Source organism: Micromys minutus, assembly GCF_963924665.1.
Source record: "Micromys minutus genome assembly, chromosome: 11".
NCBI lineage: Eukaryota > Metazoa > Chordata > Mammalia > Rodentia > Muridae > Micromys > Micromys minutus.
Genome location: NC_137980.1, coordinates 5719580 through 5740394, shown reverse-complemented (window position 1 = coordinate 5740394; position 20815 = coordinate 5719580). Strand labels below are relative to the sequence as shown.

General features: G+C 42.1%; 1 protein-coding gene across 1 annotated transcript in view; it reads left to right on the top strand.

Annotated features, from left to right (window-relative positions):
- The window catches only part of ADGRV1 (adhesion G protein-coupled receptor V1), a gene marked incomplete at both ends in the record, with an annotated part of 447718 nt that overhangs the window by 18440 nt on the left and 408463 nt on the right, over positions 1–20815 (top strand). The window contains 10 exons of the mRNA XM_080925101.1: positions 2852–2978; positions 3064–3249; positions 3908–4088; positions 5921–6084; positions 7202–7325; positions 8436–8702; positions 10202–10328; positions 10952–11166; positions 12098–12829; positions 14190–14563. Of these exons, the coding sequence (XP_080781227.1) occupies positions 2852–2978; positions 3064–3249; positions 3908–4088; positions 5921–6084; positions 7202–7325; positions 8436–8702; positions 10202–10328; positions 10952–11166; positions 12098–12829; positions 14190–14563 (2497 nt within the window). The remainder of the gene's footprint in view (positions 1–2851; positions 2979–3063; positions 3250–3907; positions 4089–5920; positions 6085–7201; positions 7326–8435; positions 8703–10201; positions 10329–10951; positions 11167–12097; positions 12830–14189; positions 14564–20815) is intronic.

Here is a 20815-nt window from a genome sequence, read left to right as displayed (position 1 = left end):
ATCTACGTCTGTTCCGTATCCAGAGAATTGCTTAAATACACGAGAATGAAACTTATCATTCAAAAGCAGTTTTATCTGGATCCTCTGATAGTTTCACCAAGTTTTAAGCAAGCTTCAGCAAAGTAATGAGTGAACCAGTGCTAGTGTGGTTATATTGCAACAATAATACTGATACTTTATCAGGATGGGTTGCACACTTTTCTCTTAAGGTCAGACTCAAGTACTGTATATTTAAATTAAATAAAAACAAAAATTGATCTGATACTAAACAATTAAAAGTAACTTCAATATAATGCTTATTAACAGTACTGTCTTGGTTAACATTTTGCAATTAGAAGCATTTTTTTGGTCATTTTTACTTAATAAAAACTAGTTATATGGTATATAGCTCTTTATAAATGATAAGGTCTATTTATTTTGCTGTGTACCTTTCAAGGTTATTTGAAAATGAACTATATTAGGGATGTGGAAAGTGTTTAGATTTCCAGATATCAAACTGTAATTAAAAGTGACGATGTCCTGTGACTTTTTGAATTTATTCTCTGCAAACATTGAAAGGTACAGATGTGTCTTCCACAGAGTTTTCATGATTTTAATTCACATAGCAACTGGCTTTGGTCTGAGGATGGAAGTATTTGTCCCAAACCTCATTAAAGTGAGTAATTACAAGCCCTGCTGAATGAAATTTGCTCAGCTGCTGTGGCTTCTGGACATGCACAACTTAGTGCAGACATCTACGCTTTGGAGGGGGCCAAGAAAGGAATGTCTTGAATGAGCCCGGACACGCTCACTGGTTACGGGGTCATCTTCCATAAAAGCGGGCTTGCTAGCGTTAGTCAATAGCAGCGAACACGGTGTGCTCAGTTCCCATAAACTGAAAATTACTCATGGTAGGCAGGAGGAGACGCAGTGTGCTTTTGTTTAGCTTGATTTCTACCATCCTACTCTAAGCCTGTAGCAGTGAGAGGTTAGCAAACGGTGTAACTTTGCCTTCTCTTCGCCTTCTCCACTGTTCTTTCTGTGTCGACAGGGTAGAAACAGAGAGATTTGTTGTGTATTTTGGGTAAGTGTGCCTTAATGGCTTGTTTTGGAGGTTCAGTAGCTTGTTCTGTGCATGATGCTTTTCTGATGAAGCTGCTGTTCTGCATGACCAGACTTGAACAATGCTGCCTGCCCACCTGGCTGTGCATGACAATGGTTTGCCATCTCATTCTCCAGTGACAGTGGGATTTGTGTGAGTGGCTTGGGGTTCAGGGGTCCTCAGTTTTGCATCATGAATGTGTTTAAAATATTTAACAAACACTGAAGAATTGAGTGTTACCACATGTTTCGAAGACCTTTAAGTTTTAATGTTCCATAGAGTTTACATCAGAGTATAATTGTGGTTTAGAGGTGAAATACTTTATGAACATTGTATTTTGTTTCACAGAGAAAATGACATCTGTGACATTTCCGGGTGTATCTTTTGTACTTTCTTTTTTTCTTTTTTCTTTTCGTGTCTCTGTCTTATAGAGAAATTTTCAGAGTTTACATCATAGACTATATAAACAGCCCATTTTACAGAGTCTGAAATAACTTCACTTATTCAATGCTCACCCTGAATTTGCAACTGTCTCCCAACCAATCTCACATCTCCCAACTTATTCGGACCCTGGGGATTTCAGGGAATGAGTACGTTCCCAGAAGTAAAGCCATTGTCCGCACAGCTCTAACTGCTCTGGTGTTTGGGTTACTCCCTCTGTGGTCACCAGCCTGTGCCCTGCTGGTCTTTGGATTCTTAAAGAAGCACATCCGTCCATGTTCTTCCCCACACAGACACCACAGGCCTGGACCCATGCCTCTAAATTGCTTGTGGTTTCACTGTGACTTAGAGGTCACATGTGATCACAGTTTTGTTTCCTAGAAAGTCACGCTTGGAGGGGTTCAACCCAATTTGCAAAACTAAGACTTCCTAAGAGCTGACCCCAAGTCTCACAGCCTGCAGTCTCTCCGCTCATCCCAATTATACTTAGGCACAAATACTTGAAATTATAAAACATTTTATCTCTTCGTTTGTCTATTTGTCAGCAGACATACACACTCCACCCCCACACTCACACACGTGTACACACCCTCACACATGCCCCCAACACATGTGCACATACATTCACACACACACGTGCATGTACACACTCAGACAAACCCCCACACCTCCCACACACCTACACGCACAAACACTCCCCCACATGTGCGAACATACACACACAAACACACACATTTGTTGCAAATTAGCATCTCAGATTAACTTTATTTCTTTTATTCTATTTTTTTTTCCTGAAAAATAGTTGAGGTTAAAACTGAGACAAGCAGAAAGCGCTTGAAAGACAGAGTATTTAGAAGCACCAGGTCATGATTGTGTTTACTGGTTTAGTTTTCCTTGTCCTGTAGTTACTGAGTTAATATATTACTTAGAGACTTAAATGTAACATCTCAAACACATGTATCAGAGAACAACACCCAACAGCCTCAAGTTGTTTCAATGTTTTCTAACTACAAACTACAATTTTCTAAAATGCTGTGATGTGATACTTTATATGACTGATTTTTGTACTGTTTGTGTACCTGTGAGGTCTAGTCAAGTAATAAAAAGATACACTGAACTCAGAACTCTTTCCGAACTGTTACCAATGAAAACAGTCTTAGTGTGAAGTGATTTTAATACATGTAAATTTGCTTTAAGGTGTAACCCTTAGTCGCTTTTTTAATTATTTGGAAGAACTGTAAATACTGCTGGTGCTTTCCCCAAAAAAGGTGTGAAAAAAACCATCTTGACAATTCCAGAGTAATATAGTGTGTTTCCCTCACTTTCCAGTGTGACCGTGGACAGTGACGTCCTGAAATCAGGCTATACCAGCCGAGACTTGATTATTTTGGAAAATGATGACCCCGGAGGCATTTTTGAATTTTCTCATGATTCTAGGGGACCGTATGTTATAAAAGTAGGTTTGAAACTTCACGCTACATTCATAACTTCAGGACAATGTTCTAGAAGAAACTGAACTCTTGCGGGTTTTGTTTTTACAGGAAGGAGATGCGGTGGAGCTGGGGATCACTCGATCCAGGGGGTCGCTGGTGAAACAGTTCCTCCGCTTCCACGTGGAGCCCCGAGAGAGCAGTGAGTTCTACGGGAGCACCGGGGTGCTGGAATTCACCCCAGGAGAACGGGAGATAGTGATCACCCTGCTCACCAGACTGGACGGCACGCCAGAGGTACCCGGGTCGGAACGTCGGCCATGCCCTCGTGGAAGGTGGACAGGCTCAGAAATACCGAGAACATAAATATCATGAACATTGATGACAACAAGACATAAGAAAAAAAGATTCAGTACTCATGTCCTGAAAAATGTAAACAGAAGCTTGAAAAGCAGAATACAAATTCTTTAACTTATAAGAGTGTATTCTTGCCCCAAATCACCTTACAGGGTTTTATTCTGCGTGTTCTACACTCACTGAACTCTCACTCATGTGATCTGCAGCTAAAGAAATTAATTTGTTTTATAATAGGAGAACCAGATATACTTTCAGTATGTTTATACTGCAGTATAGATGCAGCTTCCAAATTCATTTTTCCTGTTCTTGCTCATTTAAGTGAACACTCGATCACCAACGAGAAGTCCTTGAAATTTTACTGGCTTGGAATAGTATGCCCATTTCTTTTTATATGTATAAGTAATATCTCCTATCTTTCAGTGAGCAGGCAAATGGTTTTTAAACAATGGTTTTAGGAATAATATTAGCTCTCTTGTCTCTCCTATGTGATGTTTGTTCCTGGGAAGTTCAACATGGTACCATTGTCAGTCACACACATTTTATTTGTAAGGAAAACGCCAACTCTACATCTTTTTCTAATCCGGCATGCTCTTTGTAGTTGGACGAGCACTTTTGGGTGGTCCTCAGCAGCCACGGTGAGAGGGAGAGCAAGCTGGGTGGTGCTACTCGAGTCAACATAACGATTCTAAAGAACGACGATCCTCATGGCGTTATAGAGTTTGCGTCCGATGGCCTGACGACAGCGATACAAGAAAGCAAAGGAGAGGATGTCTATCATGGTAAATTATTCTGTGTGCCACGTTTTCATTCTGTCCTCTGAAGAGGACATGGACAACTTTTCAGCTTAACCTTTAAAAATTATTTTCACATATTTGTATATTTGTGTGTGCCCGTGTGAACCTCTGTGCACCACATGTGCAAGGCCCAGGGAGGCCAAAAGCTGTTGGATCCCCTGAAGTTGACATCAGTGGTAGTGAACCCGGGTCCCTGGAAGAGCAGTAAGTGCTCTTAACCACTGTCCCTTCTCATCATCCCTTAGATCGTTTCCTTAGTAACTATTGCCATTTCTCCATTCTGAATGCAACTTTAAAACTTCTCTTTTTTTCTTTTTTAAAACATTTTTTTTATATTAGATACTCTCTGTATTTACATTTGAAATGTTATCCCCTTTGTCCACTCCGCTCCCATCCCCCACACGCTCTACTTGTCTTCACAAAGGTGCACTAGCTTCCAATTACCCTCTCCATCTCAGTGTCTTGGCTTCCCCTACATTGGGAAAACATGCCCTCCCTGGACCAAAGGTCTCTCCTCACATTGATGCCAGACACGGCTATTCTCTGCTGCATATGCAACTGGAGCCATGGGCCTCTCAAAGTGTGTTTGATGGTTGGTGTTCTAGTCCATTGGAGGTGTGGAGGGTTTGGTTGGTTGATAATGTTGTTCTTTCCATGAGGATGCCACCCCCTTCAGCTCCTTCATTCACACGGCCCCAGCATTCTCACCGGGGTCTCAGTGCTCAGTCTGATGGTTAGCTGCAAGCATGCTCAGCTGCATGACTCTAGCAGAGCCCCTGAGGAGGCATTCCTATGTGGTTCTTGCCAGTAAGCACCTCCCAGCATCAGCTATAGTGCTTGGGCTCAGTGACTGCACTTGGGGTGGATCCCCAAGCGAGGTAGCCCCTGAACGATCCCCTCTTCAATCCCTGCTCTTCCACGTGATCCTGTACCTCCTCCCGTGAGTGTTTTGTTTTCCCTTCTAAGAAGGACTGAGGCTTCCACATTTTGGCCTTCCTTCCTTCCTTTTTTTAAAGCTTCATAAGGTCTGTGAATTGTTTCTTGGGTATTCAGAGCTTCCTGGGGCTAGTATTCTCTTCTAAAACTCATATTCAGGCTTACTGTTTTCATGTCTTCCAGAGCATTGGGGTGATATCAAGGACCTCAGTTACAGTTTGCTTTTAGCTAATTCAGTATAAACTCAGATTCTTGGGAAGGAATCAAGTCAGTCAAATAGAGAGCACACGGCAGCAAGAGTTACTGTTGAGAAGCTACTGCAGTGTCAGGAGATGAGAATTCTTTTATTTTTAAAGCACTCTCTAGGTAATTAAATAACTTGGCTTGTGAAGTACAAGTTACACTTCCAGCAAATGCCTTTGGTGAATCTGCTTGTAGAACTTTTTAAGAGTTGTACATAATTGACTATAATTCTATTCCTGTGTCAGATGATTCTTAATATCCCAAAGTGCAATGGAAAAGATTGAGCAGGTTAAACACACACACACACACACACACACACACACACATACACACACATACACACACACACTCCTACACTAAGACACACTCACACACATTCATACACACTCACACACTCACATACACACTCACACACATACACACTTATACACACTCCTACACTAACACACACACTCACAAGCAGACACTCACACACACACACTAACACACACTCATACACACTCACACACACACACACACACACACACACACACACACACACCAACCTTGAAGGATATGCTGATCGAGTGTTGGTGAAGAGGGGTTTTTCTTCCTGCTGATTTGCTCATTCACCCTATGTTCCCGTGTGCATCTCTCAGCTGTTTACGGTGTAATACGAAGCCGAGGCAACTTCGGTGCTGTTAACGTATCATGGGTGGTCAGTCCAGACTTTACGCAAGACGTGTTTCCTGTGCAAGGAACTGTTTGTTTTGGAGACCAAGAATTTTTTAAGAACATCACTGTCTACTCCCTCGGAGACGAAGTAAGTGCTGCTTTGCAGTTTTCTGCCTGGCTTGTTGTGAGCTTCGGATCAGACCGCTTTTGGTGTTATTCGCTTGCTTTATCTTTTGTGGTGCCAGTGGTCAAACTCCATATCATGGAGGCTTTCTACCTCTCCAGATCATTAAATCATTAAATACCTGGCAATACGTTTTCTGTCGATGCTGCTTGATAAAGAGGTTTAGCCTGGCTGGCTGGCTATAAGGGTAGATGGCAGTGCTATTCAGGGCGTCTTGAGGCATTCCTAAAGCCCTTACAGTTCACGCTGGTCAGTAAGGCATTGTATAGCAGACATCAAGGATTCAGGCGTGTGGGAGACGTTTAGAAACTTACCTGCCTTTGGCATTTTGAAGAGAAGCTGTGTTCTGGGGATCTCGTGGTGCACTTTGGTATTAGGACAGCAGAACAGGTATCGTCAGCCTAACAGGAAAGATAAAGAACTTGGCTAAGGTGGAGCGTGGACCTTTCTGGGGCGAAGCAGTGAAGCTTGTCCCTTTCCCTCAGAATTGGCCCCCAACAGACAAAATCGTCACTTTTTTTTTTTCTGTTTTGGGAGGGGAGAAGACACAGACAAGGAGAAAGAAAAGTGGTATCCGTCTGGGCACGTAAGAACGAGAGAAGTGGAAATCTCATCTTTTAGAGGACATGGGAGTGAGAATGTCTTTGGATCTCCTCAGGAACCGTCCAGAAGATTTTAAGATGGAGTTGGGGAGCTAACAGTTCAGCAACTGTTGGTGTTCTGTTTGGAAGGATTTCAGTTGTTATGTTGTTTTTTTCTTACAGTTAACTTGTTTTTTGTTTTTCTTGGGGAAGTAATATAAACCTCTGCCTATGGCCAGGTTTTCTTTACTTAAGTAGAACATACGTATTTCAGTATATTTTTTCTCAGCCGCAATAAAATGGCTGCTCGGAAGAACAATACTGGAAGGATTTTAGGGCAATTTGAGTTTTATGGGAAAACTTCTATGAAGCCCTCATCTTAGAGATGAAAATGAATATTAGCAGTAGTAACTGAGCTTTCAAGAAACAAATAACAGACATGCATGATGTAATTAGGAGTATGATTCACTTGACTTAAAGTGTGTTCCATTTTGCCAAAGATTCCGGAGGAGATGGAGGAGTTCACCATTATCCTTCTTAATGCCACCGGAGGGGCTCGAACAGCAAACAGGACAACTGCCTTCCTGAGGATTCTAAGGAACGACGACCCCGTTTACTTTGCAGGTGGTATTGCTATCTTGATTGAGTGAGTTTTCGTTGGTCTTAAATGGCATATGCATTTTAAGACAGTTTTATTTAATTTTTATGTGTGTCTGCTTTGCCAGCATGTATGCATGTGTACCACGTGTCTTTTGCCTGTGGAGGTCACGGGGGAGTTGGAATAGCTATGACCCATCTTGGGAGTCAAACCTTGGTCCTCTGTCTGAGTGACAAGGACTTTAAACCGCAGAGCCATCTCTCCAGCCCCCGTTTATAGGTTTAAGAGGAATTAATTTAAAATTTGCTGTAGTGTAATCACTTAAAAAATAATTTCATAATTCATTTGATAATGGGTGTTCTGTGTTTGAGTTTTAGACATTTTTGATTTTGGAACCTTGTGAAACAATGAAAACAAGAGAGGGCGGTTGGCAGCTTTGCTGCTTGCTTTTCATTTCCCAGCATGCCTTGCGCTAGGCAAGAGAAGTATGTCTGAGGATGGGCGGGGGCTTGCTGTTCCCTCTGAGGGTGCTCACTTGTTACGGTAGCTGATGGCCCATTGGACATAGTGACTAAGAATCTTCCCTTTCTGTCATCCCACGGCTTTCTTTACACCTGTTGTTTGCTCTGGAAGCATCTTTTACTTCTGGTTTGAGACTCAATCAGATTGTTAATTCTTTGAAATCTCTTTTCCGTAAGACGTCTATAGATGAAACTTATGACGTAGTAGCATCGTGAGCCTCTTGGACTCTGTCTACAACATTCCTAGATTTCAGGTAGTAAGCACTCAATTAATTAGTCTCACGCTTATCTTTTTTTTTTTTTCTAACTACCATGGCAAAATGAATAGAGATTTCTATTCAAGGAACTGACCTTTAGCATGAGGTATATATCAAGGTGCAGTCGGAAGAAAAAGGATGTCCTTATGATGTTTACTGACAACTTAGTCGACAGAGACACCGGTGCATTAGGCAAGGAGGGATACTGACCCGATGTCTTCAGAGGGAGCTTGTGTCAGAGGGGAGCAGAAAAATCACCAGGCATTCCCTGTAAACGGCAGACAGAAACGGGAGTGATCTGGAAATATGCACGCGGACTGGAACAGGCTTACGCATTTCTGTTCTGTGTGTATTCCAGAACCTTCTCTTGTGAGAGTCCAGGAGGGAGAGACTGCCAACTTCACAGTTCTCAGAAATGGATCTGTTGACGTGGCCTGCACTGTCCAGTATGCTACCCAGGACGGAAAGGCTTCAGGCGGAGAGGGAGACTTCGTACCTGTTGAGAAAGGAGAAACCCTCGTATTTGAGGTTGGGAGCAGAGAACAGATTGTATCTGTGTATGTCAGTGAGGATGGAATCCCAGAAACAGACGAGCCTTTTTATCTAATCCTCTTCAATTCAACAGGTAAATAAAGACTTAGTAGTTGTGACCGGTCCACCTTTGCTATATTCTGCAACGGCTCATGAGGAAAGCCATTGCTGTGGCTCTCTTGACCAGTGGGATGAAGACAATTGTCTCTGAACCTTCCTGTGCAGTGCAAATTAGATTGCAGTGTGGTGAGATTCTGGGAGAATCTGCTTGGCTCATGTGCCAGTATTTGCCATGGATATTTAGCTACTTTGTTTCCATGCCTAAAATGAAGCCCTGCGAAGTGTCACCTCTGACACCTTTCAGGTTTCTTTAGTTCTCCCATTAACACCGTTTCTAGCAACATTACCCTGACTGGAAACTGGAATTATGCATGTCCCTTAATGGTACCTTTCCTCCAATCCTCTCAGTGTGTGAATTCTGTAGCCTTCCTTTGGCGCTCACAGTCCCAGCAAAGCCACAGCACGGATATCTCTCTTTTGAGTTTTCCCGATGGTTCTTTTTATTTGACGCAGGTATTTTATCCTTGGTAATAACGGCACAGAAGTAGTTTTGTTTTCTTAGTGTGTCCTTGACAGGATTTTTGGTTTGTCCCCTCATTACACTTGTTGTGCTTAAAATAAAGAGATGACCTACAAGCTTATTTCTTAGTATCACGAATAAATGTTTGTGGCTACTTAACATGAAATAATGCAGCTGTGTTTTTACTCTAATTTGTTTTCAAATTTTCACTGGTATTTACTGGAATAAAATCATAATTTCTATTTAGTGATGTGATGACTTTTATTACCATCACTTAAGTTTTTGATGACCTCCACCCAGGTGTGGCCATCGTCAGTCTATTCAGCATGACTTCCTTGTCTTTTGACATGTTTGTCTCATTCTTCAAGCATTTCTTCATCCTTGTCACAGCAAGCTGTTCCAGGCTCATCCTTGTCGCAGCAAGCTGTTCCAGGCTCACTGTGTAATTTTCCTGCCACAGTTCTGAAATGACCCAGTTCTCTTGGAAGCCCCCTATTTTCAGAAAGTTACTTAATAAATAGAATCTGGTCACTGGGCGTGGTTTTTGTGATTGAGGTTTTGTTACTTCTCCTGCCTTTTCATGTGTACAGACTGGGAGTATATATGCTTGCACATGGTTACTTTGTATATGCGTTGTGTGCCCACCCATGTATACGCACGAGGCATCCAGAGAACACTGTTAAGTGTCATCGTCTAATGGTCTCTTGCTGAGCGTCATTCGTGCAATTTCAGCTAGGCTGACTGCCCCACAAGCCGTTTGGCTACAACCGCCTCTGGCCTCCTAGCTGGGGTTACAGATGCCCCGGCTTTTACTCAGAGGCTGGAATCTAACTGTGAAACATACTCATGGACCAAGCGCTTCACCAACTGAGCCACCCCCAAATCTTTTTTTATCTTTAGTTGTGTATTTCTTAAAGTGTAGTGAATAAAATGAATACATGTTAAGAAAGTTTGTTAGAATAAAAAAATAGCTTTTTAAAAAATTTACTTTGACTTTTTTGTGTTTAATTTAGGTGACACGGTAGTTTATAAATATGGGATAGCTACAATCATAATTGAAGCCAATGATGACCCAAATGGTATTTTCTCTCTGGAGCCCATAGACAAAGCGGTAGAAGAAGGAAAGACAAATGCATTTTGGTAAGTATATTTGGATAAGGAAAGTTAAAATTGGAAGCACACACAATAAGATCCTTAAGTGGGTGAAAACGGAAACACGGCTAATCTATACAGATAAAAATGGAACTGGGATTAATGGTAACTTTGTTTATTCTGTGCTAGAGTAGTTTTTTATTAAGGAACTAACCATGACAAACATTCATCAGCCAGACAGGGCTTGATCCCTTTGCCTTCCTTCCTCCCTCCATGTTCTATCTTTTCAAGACTAGAGGACTTCAGTTACTCGGTTTTCAGAAAAAAAATCTTCATAAAATTTGCAACTTGTGATTTCTTGCACCTCAGTTTTTTTTTTTTTTTCTTCTGAAAAAGGTTGCCAATTACTATCAACTTCTTTTTTTCACTTGGGCTTAGAATGGGCAACGCTGATTGGTTTTGAAGAGATTTTAAGATTGTTGGTATTTTTGTTTTTGCTACTTTGTCTTTTCCCTGTTTTTTTTTTTGTTTTTTTTTTTCCTGTGAGCTGGGATGGCTAGTCTGGAGATAAGTAGAAAATGTATATATTCAGGGAGCTCAGAATGCCTCTGTTACGTCATATTCACTACATATGAATGTCACTAAAGCACTTTTGTCTCACTTGCACACAGGATTTTACGGCACCGAGGACACTTCGGCAATGTTTCTGTGGCTTGGCATTTGTTTCAGAATGCATCTCTGCAGCCTGGACAAGAGTTCTATGAAACATCAGGGACTGTTAACTTCACAGACGGAGAAGAAACAAAACCAGTAATTCTCCGTGCCTTCCCAGACAGGATCCCTGAGTTCAATGAATTCTATATTCTAAGGCTTGTAAATGTTTCAGGTACTGACCTTTTCCAACTCTTAAGTTACCACCCAAACTTTATAGATTATATTTAAATAGAATTGTGTACGAAACCCAGTGAAGTTAAGTGTGTTATTATTGTCTGATTTCATGTCAAAGCACCTTGTTGATAGAAGCTTTTGTTGTTGTTTTTTGCTTGTTTTCTTTATCTCTTGTTTTGTTCTGTTTTTGTAGTGCTGGGAGTCTCACCCTGAGCCTGTGTAGGTTAGGAAGTGTTCTTCCACTGAGTGCTCTACCCTAGCCCCCATTTTTCCTTTGTTGACCATTTTAATACATCAGGATGTCCTTAGTGGTGTACAGGTTGGCTTGGAAATACCTTCCATATCGCCCGTGGTGTGCCTCCAGTGATGAAACTTTGTTTCCCAGTTTGTTGTGTCTCACTGTACAGCTCAGGCTGACCTTATGTCTGGGTCCTACCACCTGTTCCTGCAGAGTGCTGGTGTTGTACATGTGACACTGTATCCGACTTAGTTTTTCTTGTTTATCCATTGCTCTTAGGCATGGAATCTTGGGCTCTGTGCTAATTATGTGCTTTACTATTCAACTGTGCAGGTAATTTTTTTTTTTGCATGTTCATTTTATGGTCTTAGGAAAGTTCTGTTTTATGGATGGAGGCTTCCTCTTTCTCACCGTTTTTCAGTTTAAGCATAAAATGTTTTTTTGTTGTTCTTGTTTGGTTGTTTTTTTTTAAAGTAGGGGCTTGCCTGATTATTAAGATGGATATTCTAACTGATGTTATTTGCTTACATTGCCTCTAAAATGTTGTGAAAACAATATGATGTCATCATTTACTGATAATGAATAAATTATTTAACCAGAAAATTGTCTGTAAAACATACTGCCTTTTTTTTCTTAGACTAAAAATATTTAACTCTTGGCTTTTTAATTATTCTAAATTTTCTCATTACAGGTCCTGGAGGCCAACTAGCAGAAACCAACCTCCAGGTGACAGTCATGATTCCGTTCAATGATGATCCATTTGGGATTTTCATCTTGGATCCAGAGTGTCTAGAGAGAGAAGTGGCTGAAGATGTCCTCTCAGAAGACGATATGTCTTACATTACCAGCTTCACCGTTTTGAGACAACAGGGCATCTTTGGCGATGTACGGGTTGGCTGGGAAATATTGTCCAGAGAGTTCACTGCTGGCCTGCCACCAATGATCGACTTCCTGCTGGTAGGAGTTTTTCCAAGCACTGTGCCTTTGCAAAAGCACATGCGACATCACCGCAGTGGAACAGATGTCCTGTACTTCAGTGGACTAGAGGGTGCATTTGGGACCGTTGATCCCAAGTACCAGCCCTCCAGGAATAACACGATTGCCAACTTTACGTTTTCAGCTTGGGTAATGCCTAATGCCAATACAAATGGATTTCTCATAGCGAAGGATGACAATCATGGTAGCATCTACTATGGGGTGAAAATCCAAACAAACGAAACCCACGTGACCCTTTCCCTTCATTATAAGACTTTCGGATCAAATGTTACATATATTGCCAAGAGCACGATCATGAAATATTTAGAAGAAGGTATTTGGCTTCATGTTTTAATCATCTTAGATGATGGCATAATAGAATTCTATCTGGATGGAAATGCAATGCCCAGAGGCATCAAGAGTCTGAAAGGAGAAGCTATTACAGACGGTGAGTGTCCCTACCGTAACCAGCACACTGAACAGGACAGAGTCTCAACTCCAGTTAAAAACTTCGGTTTTTTTTTTTAAGACAGAGCTAGCAAACGTTTTGAACCATGACTTGATGTTTTCTCTTGATAGGCTGTGTGCCTATCAAGACCAAGGTTAAGTCAAGTGTTTCAGAAACGAAGTGCACAAAGTCTTTAGCCTGGGGAAATCAGAAGCATGCTCTAGGCAAGAGGCGTGCAAGGAAGGGGTTGTCTGTGCAGGAATGAGCAAGGGTCTGGAACTGTGGAACAGCTCACTGTCTGGGTAACTGGCTTCTTCAGTGTGTCTGGAGGCGAAGGGTAATGGAAGAAGGACAGAAGAGCCCTCAAGAGAAAAATATTAACTAGAAATGATTACAGACACCAGGTGACCAGCAGGAGAATCAGTTGAATGCTGTGCCTTGCTTTGAATAGATAATCTTTGTTGAAGGGCTTTTAGCCAATCACACGCCTGCTCTTAGCATAACTCACTGTGAACTATATGTACTTGGGGGGGGACTGAGGCAGGAGGATCATGAGCAACAAGCCAGCCTGGGCTATTTAACAAGTTGCTAGCCAGAAGCAATGAGATCCTGTCAGAAAAAATGCCAAAAACCAAAGTCAAAAAGAAACCAAGTTGACAAAACCCTGCAAAGGATTGTGGGAGTGCAGAGACATAGAGCTGGCTGTATTCTGTTCCTCTCTTTAGAATATTTCATGCCCGGATACAGTGTTTTAAAGAACTACTTCTGGTTTCTACATTCAGTTAGATTTGGGAAAAACCATGATGTATTTGGCCTGCAGAGACCACCCCTCCCTTGGAATCACTACTTTAGTTAACTGGAGATGAATTTTTTAACACATAGAGCTTTCAAGTTCTCTGTGAGCAGTAATCTGTAATTTTAAAAATGGAGCAGAACTATTTAACCCTTTTTAAAATTTAGTTCAGTAGTAATTTTAAAGTGTCAGCGACACATGTATACTCAAATATACAACACACAAAAACCCATGGGTAGATAGATATATGTCTGCATGTGTTTATTTACTTTTTGCCCATATATGATTTTGCAAGACTGATAGAAACTACTTTTAAGTAGCCATCATTTAATTTGAAGGCAGATCCTGCAGTGAAAGATCACAAAATCCAGCAAAATCTTGTGCAAGTTCTTTTTGGTCATTGTAGAGGATAATACTTAATCATGATCACTTTTTAGTTGTGCCCAGGTTTTCCTTATCCTAAACATATACTGCGGTGAAATCATCTTGCTTTCTGAATCACACTTAGAGGTCGTGATAGGAGACAGTGTCTGTCTCAGCCTCTGAGCGCAGCGTGTCTGGTTTCAGGTCCTGGGGTCCTGAGGATTGGGGCGGGGATGAACGGCGGCGACAGATTCACAGGCTGGATGCAGGACGTGAGGACCTACGAGCGCAAACTGACCCCCGAAGAGATTCACGAACTGCATGTTTTGCCTGCGAGGAACGATTTACACCCCATCTCTGGGTATTTGGAGTTCAGACAAGGAGAAACTAACAAGTCATTCATCGTTGCCGCCCGGGACGACGGTGAAGAGGAAGGAGAAGAGCTGTTCCTCCTCAAACTGGTCTCTGTGTTTGGTGGAGCGCAGATTTCCCAGGAAAACACTACTGCTCAGCTAAGAATACAGAAAAGTGACAACGTCAATGGCCTGTTTGGCTTCCCTGGGGCATGTATACCAGAGGTAAGCGGGAGCTTGGAGGGTGTCATGGTACGTCCGTCGCTGTAGGCGGATCTGTCTGGGGTTGGACTAGCTTTCAAAGTATGCAGGAGCCACGTTTGCACACACAAATCTCAGCCTGTGTTCCTGGCCGACTGCAGCTTAAGTCGCCTCATTGAGGTGAGAGAAAGAACAACAAAAGAGCAAACAGCTCTTTGCAGTTTAGCTCTAAAGCCCATCACTGTATAAGCAATTATACACCACCTCAATTCAGCTCATATTTTGGGTTCCATATACGGATATAAAATAATTAATATTGAAAGCCTGCATGAATAATTAAAAATGAGACTCGTATTTCAGTATGCTTTTGTTCTTTTAGAGGGAACATTCTATAGGGCTCTCCCAGCTTGGTTGTAATTGTTTCTTATCAGCTTTCTTGGCTGGCTCAATTCCTTAGGCTGGAGTACAGGCCTTATCACTTCTTCCTAAGCTTTCAAGGACATGTGCTGAGCCCTCCTGACTAGTAATGGGAGACCTCAGGAAACCGCCTCCCAGGTGTTGTGCACGACAGCAAATGCTCCGTGTCCAGGAAAGGCTGCCAAGAACCAGGAGAGCCTTCTGCTCAGCAACTGATGCCAGGAGATCTGGATGAAGAAATATGTGAATTGGAAGATTAAGCAAAATGAAATGAGTAGAATTTGGGGAAAGACCCTGTCACAGAACTCGTAGCTTCAATTGGGACAACCAGATCTCTGGGATTTTGTGTGGCCCTCTTAGTTTATGTGGCAACCACAAGACTAGAGATCCCCAGGTTGTTGGTTTTATTGATTGTTCATTTATTATCTTTTATCATGTATGGGTACATGTGCGCCCTGCCGTGTCTTTGGAGGTCAGAGGATGACTTGTGGGACTCAGTTCTCCTCTTCTTCCACTTGGATCTCCGTGAGTCTGGTGGCAAATACCTCAAGGTTTGAAAAGTCTCAAACCACAAATAACTGTTTTTCAAATATCCCACGACACAAGCTGAGATTTTTCTGTTGCATTACCAAAGCACGCTCACCGGGGAGCAGGGGAGATGATCAGCAGTGAGGGACACACACGGCTCTTGCAGAGGATCCGTGTTTGACTCAAACCCTGCAACTCCAGCTCCACACTGCTGAAGTCTGCACTCACACATACACATGTGTGTCTGCATGCATTCATGCACTTAAACAACTGTGGTGGTTGGCTGTGAGGATTGCTCAATGGTTAGAGAGCTTGCCTTTATCAGTCTGGGTCTCAGAACCCACAGAAAACTAGGTAGGTATGGTGTTCACCTGAAATCCGGTCCTCAGGATGCCCAGGGCAAGCTGGAGTAGCGGAAATTTGTGAGCCCCGGGTTTGGCAGGTCACCCCGTGTTAACAGATAAAGTGGGGAGCTATTGCAGAAGAGCCCCAACATGAACTTCAGGCTTTCATGTACACATGCTACACATATGTAAACAGAATCCCCTAGGTACACCACATAAACATACACCTGCACATGTACACACACATTCACGTGCACACACAGGACTGAAAGCCATGGTGGGGAAGTGAAGAAAGGCCCAGACACAATTTTGAATCGTGGGCAAAGTTAGTGATGATCTCATCTTTTCCTGGGGAAAACATGGCTGACAAGTCTGTTTATGCAGACTTCGGAATCTGACAAACATTTTCACAAAATAATTGATTATGAGAAAAACACATCATGGTTCTGGTTGGTAATAAAAATTTCGGTCTTCTGCATGAAGAAAAAAGTAAATTTTAGAAACTTTTCTCAGCCAAAGTGGGTTTGACTGTTTCCCAGTGTTTCAGTGATCTATGCGAGTGTGACTGTCTTGGGTAATAAGTCAGCATGCAGATGCTATGAAGAACTCAGTGAGCTAATAATGTTCCAAATGGTCATTGCATGAACTGAGAGATGAATCCATGTGCAAGGTGGGCAGTGGGTTAAAATGCAGTACAATGTGCTGTAGGTTCCATGTGACACTGGACTCTAAGAAACTGCCACCTCTCAAATTTAGTACTCCCGTGCCCGTAATTATTCTAAAGGTCTGTGTGCAAGGCTGGGTTTTTCTCCCTGTGCCTCAGGTGGAACCCAGAGCCGTGAACACTGTGGCTACAAACGGAGTTCCGAGCTCAGCTGTTGTCTACTAAGCCAGACTAGAAAGACATGGAAATAGAAAATGCTGCTTTGTGTCACTGTTGCTCCTTGTTTTAGAATAATATGTAGTCATTACTCAGAGACGTGTAGTTGGTGTTGACGGGCGAGTGTACGCCTGCACTGCAGTTCTTACTCATTACTTACTTCTCTGTTAGGTCTGTAGGTCGGCGGAGAACTCCAGGCCTCATGACCATGCACAGAAACTATATGAGCCTCTCAGCGATTTTTTTTGAATGTGCAGGTTCCATAAATAAAAGGATTGAAGAAGTTTATTTACCCTGTTCCTCTTATGACCTTGAGTTTAATAGCTACTTGGCTTATTTCCGGTGACCATAGTTACTTTGATGTTTTTCCTCACTTGTTCCTTTATTATTCTTTAATGTTGCTTTTGCCATATACCCACGAGCACGGTACTGGGTTCTGTAAGGGCATCTCCACGCATCTGTGTATTGTACACATCCTGTATTTCCTTCCCTTTCCCTTTGCACCCCTTGCAGAGCAGACTTAGATCTAATTCGGGATCCTCAGAGCTCACTGTGCTTGATTATGCATGGCGTTATGATTGTCGGCTTTTGAACGTGGGAAATTCAGGGGGACGTATTTCCTTTGTCAGTCTTCCCGCCTATGCCTTAGTAGCTTGCGATAGTCATAGGGCTACGTTGTGGTACATATGAAGTGATATAATAGTTCATAGCTGGAAGATCACTCAGCTACTGCACAGATGTCTTAAGACGTGTGTCATGAGACACTTTCCCGATGTGCTTGCTCTCTCATCTCCAGTCCTTCTTTTGATACTCTTTATGTGGATGCTCACAAATGTCTCCCCCAGATCCACTTCCTTTTTCCTTAACCTGCCCTGCATAGCTTGATCTTGTGACTGTGGTTGAGAATCTACACCTCAGATATACCCTGCCCTTAGTCTTACCTTCTCCAGGAAGATTCTGATGACACATCAACAAGCCAAAACCAACCAAACACGCAAGCAAGCAAGCAAACAAACACAAAAAACCTAACAAAAAACAAAAAAAAAACCCAAAATAAAAACAAAAAACAAAACAAAAAAACCAAACAAAACCCAAATTCCTACAATTTTCAGTACTGCTAATTCTGAAGCCATTTACTATTTAAAAAAAAGGATCCTGCATTTGATAGCAAGACTTTATAAAAAAATTTAGGTTTTTATAGTTATATTGAGCAAGATGATGAATATAATATACATGTACCTCATAAATTACATGCATAATTTTATACTGTATTTTATTTTTTTATTTTTTAAAAATATCTGTAATCTTTTCTTTACAGTCCAGTTGATTTCTCCTTTTAGGTCCATCCACCCTGCATCAGTTCCTCATCTCATTCCTCCTCCCCCATCTCTAAGAGGTTGTCCCCACCTCACTCCACCCCACCAGGCCTCTCCACTCCCTGGGGCTTCAGGTCTCTTGAGGGTCAGGTGCATCTTCTCTCCCTGAGGCCAGACCAGCCAGTCCTCTGTTGTATGTCTCAGGGGCCACATACCAGCTGGTGTATGCTGCCTGGTTGGTGCCTCAGTGTCAGAAATCTCAGGGGTCCAGATTAGTTGAGACTGCTGGTCTGCCCATGAGGTCACCCTCCTCCTCAGCTTGTTGAAGCCCTTTCTCTAATTCAACCACAGGGTTCCCTGGCTAGGTATAAGTATCTACATCTGACTCTTTCTGCTTCCTGTTGGACCTTTCACAGGACACTCATGGTAGGTCCCTGTTTGTAAGCACACCATAGTACTAGTAAGTGTTAGGCCTCCGAGCCTACCCCCTCTCTCTCTGTCCCTGGCCTGGATCCCAATTTGGGCTGGCCACTGAACCTCCCCTCCCCCAGTCAATTTTCCATTTTTGTCCCTTCAGTTCTTTTAGACAGGAAAACTTTTGAGTCAGAGTTTTTGACTGTGGGATGGCAACCCCATTCCCTGTTTCTTCTTTACCCAGGTGCACTATGTCCCAGGAAATCACAGGTGCTTATTGAGTTCTAACAGAGCCAATGAATGTCTGGGTGGATCGGAGCTCCGAAGAGCCATACAAATGATGGTTTGGAGTGCAGCCAGATCTGTACTGAGTAGATGGTTGATCACATTAGACCCAGCGCAGTATCCACCCCTGTCCACACTTGTTACAACTCTGTGCAGTTTCTAAAGTTTCTAAAGTTTCATCTTTAGCTCACATCATGAAATCATGGACCCCATGCAATTAGCTGATGAAATCATTGTTTCACAACAATAGAACTCATTAGACTTATATTTGGTAACAAATTCTTCTATTTATGTTCTTACACACTTGGCTTAAGAATCAATTTAGAAATGGCCAGGGAAGGCCATTGTAGAAAAAGAATACTGTCTTCACGCCACTGTTTTACGTGCCTTCCATATTTTATGAGTAAATTCTTTTAGTATTGTACCAAGACGGTACAGTCCCTCACACCACATCACCCAAACATGAAACAGAATAAAAACCCAAACTGGGTTTGTAAATTTGTTTTGATTTAATTTTCTGTTTCAACTCAAAAGCTTGATTCATGTTTCACACAGCTGCTGTTTCTGAGCAAACAGACTTGTCAACTCTGCTTCTTGGTCACCCCTACTGCTGACTGTCCACTCAACTTCTATTGATCTTCTATTGATATTCAGCCAAATGCTGGATAAGAACAAGCGCCGGAGAGATGGCCCTGTGATTAAGAATATGAAACGCTCTTACAGAGGACCTCAGTTTTGTTCCCTGTTGAGGTAAAAATCAATGATCTGGGCTACCGGTCCCAGCACGTTCTTACTCTGCACACCTCGTGCACATCCGCATGGAGCCGAGGGCCACTGAGCCGGAACCACTCCCCCCGGCTGTTTCTCTACCGCCATGTCCACTAGCCGCCCTCCCCCCCGGCTGTTTCTCTCCTAGCTGGGACACTTTGCTCACATTTTTCATGGCCCAGTAAAATTATGACTCAATAATTTATCAATCAGATTTATATGTTAAATTCTCAATCCACAATATATCCACACAATAAGCTTACAACCAGTTGACAGAGATGTAAACCGCCCACCTAGATAAAGGCAAATTGACCCATAGAAACCCTTGAAAATATTCGTATCTACCTATCGCCAATTAAGACCACCTGGATCTAGAACCTTCTTCTTGAGCTCGGTCTTGATTCTCCCTCCTTCCTTTTTCTCTTGCCTTGCCAAAACTTTGTCCCTATCCCACTCTCTACCGTCCAATCATGCATCAGCTTAACCTAACTACTGCCAGCCCCCACCTGCACAGAGACATCAACCTATAGTTCCCAGTGTCCAAGTCGGGCAGATTACAGTTCCCTGGGGACATCCACACCCTTTCTTGCCTCCAAGGCACCTGCACTTTTGTTCACATACTACACACTTTTACATACGTGTAATTAAAATGAATTAAAAATTTAAAACGAAAGAGGGTACTCAGTATTGAGGAGACTGTTTCTAGTGTGGAACAGAATAAAGGTGGTTTTAGAGATGATGGTGGACCCAATCGCTGGCCTCAGTGTTTGTGTCAAGACTCTAAAGTAATTTTAGATAAATATGACAATTAGGTAAATCTTTAGACATATATTTTCTATCTCTTGATACTTGACACGGTGTCAGTAATTAAATCATGTAGTTCAGGCCTTTTCCAAATGTGTCAGAAATGTCAAATTTATCCCTGATTCAGGATGCCATTCCAGGATCAGATGTCAGATAGGGGTAAAAGCATAAACCTGAATTTAAAGTCTCTGTAGATCATGTGCACACACAGAGGATATATATAGTTGTGAACATTAATAGTACATTTTTTCTGGCCAAGAATCTTAGATGATTCATTCTTATGGATTCTTGACACTTAAAGGAAACTTGAACTGATGTTTCGTAGATATACATTGCTAAATACAACACAAATCTATTACATTTTTTTTTCTGTTTAAATCTCATCCATGGTGTGTATTTGATCATACTTATATAGCATGTCAGGAAGCTACAGACTTGGTTGATAGTTTTATTACTTGAGGCTGTAGTGTGGAAACAGAGCATTATTCTAGTCCTGATACCCCCAGGCCATTTTAGACTT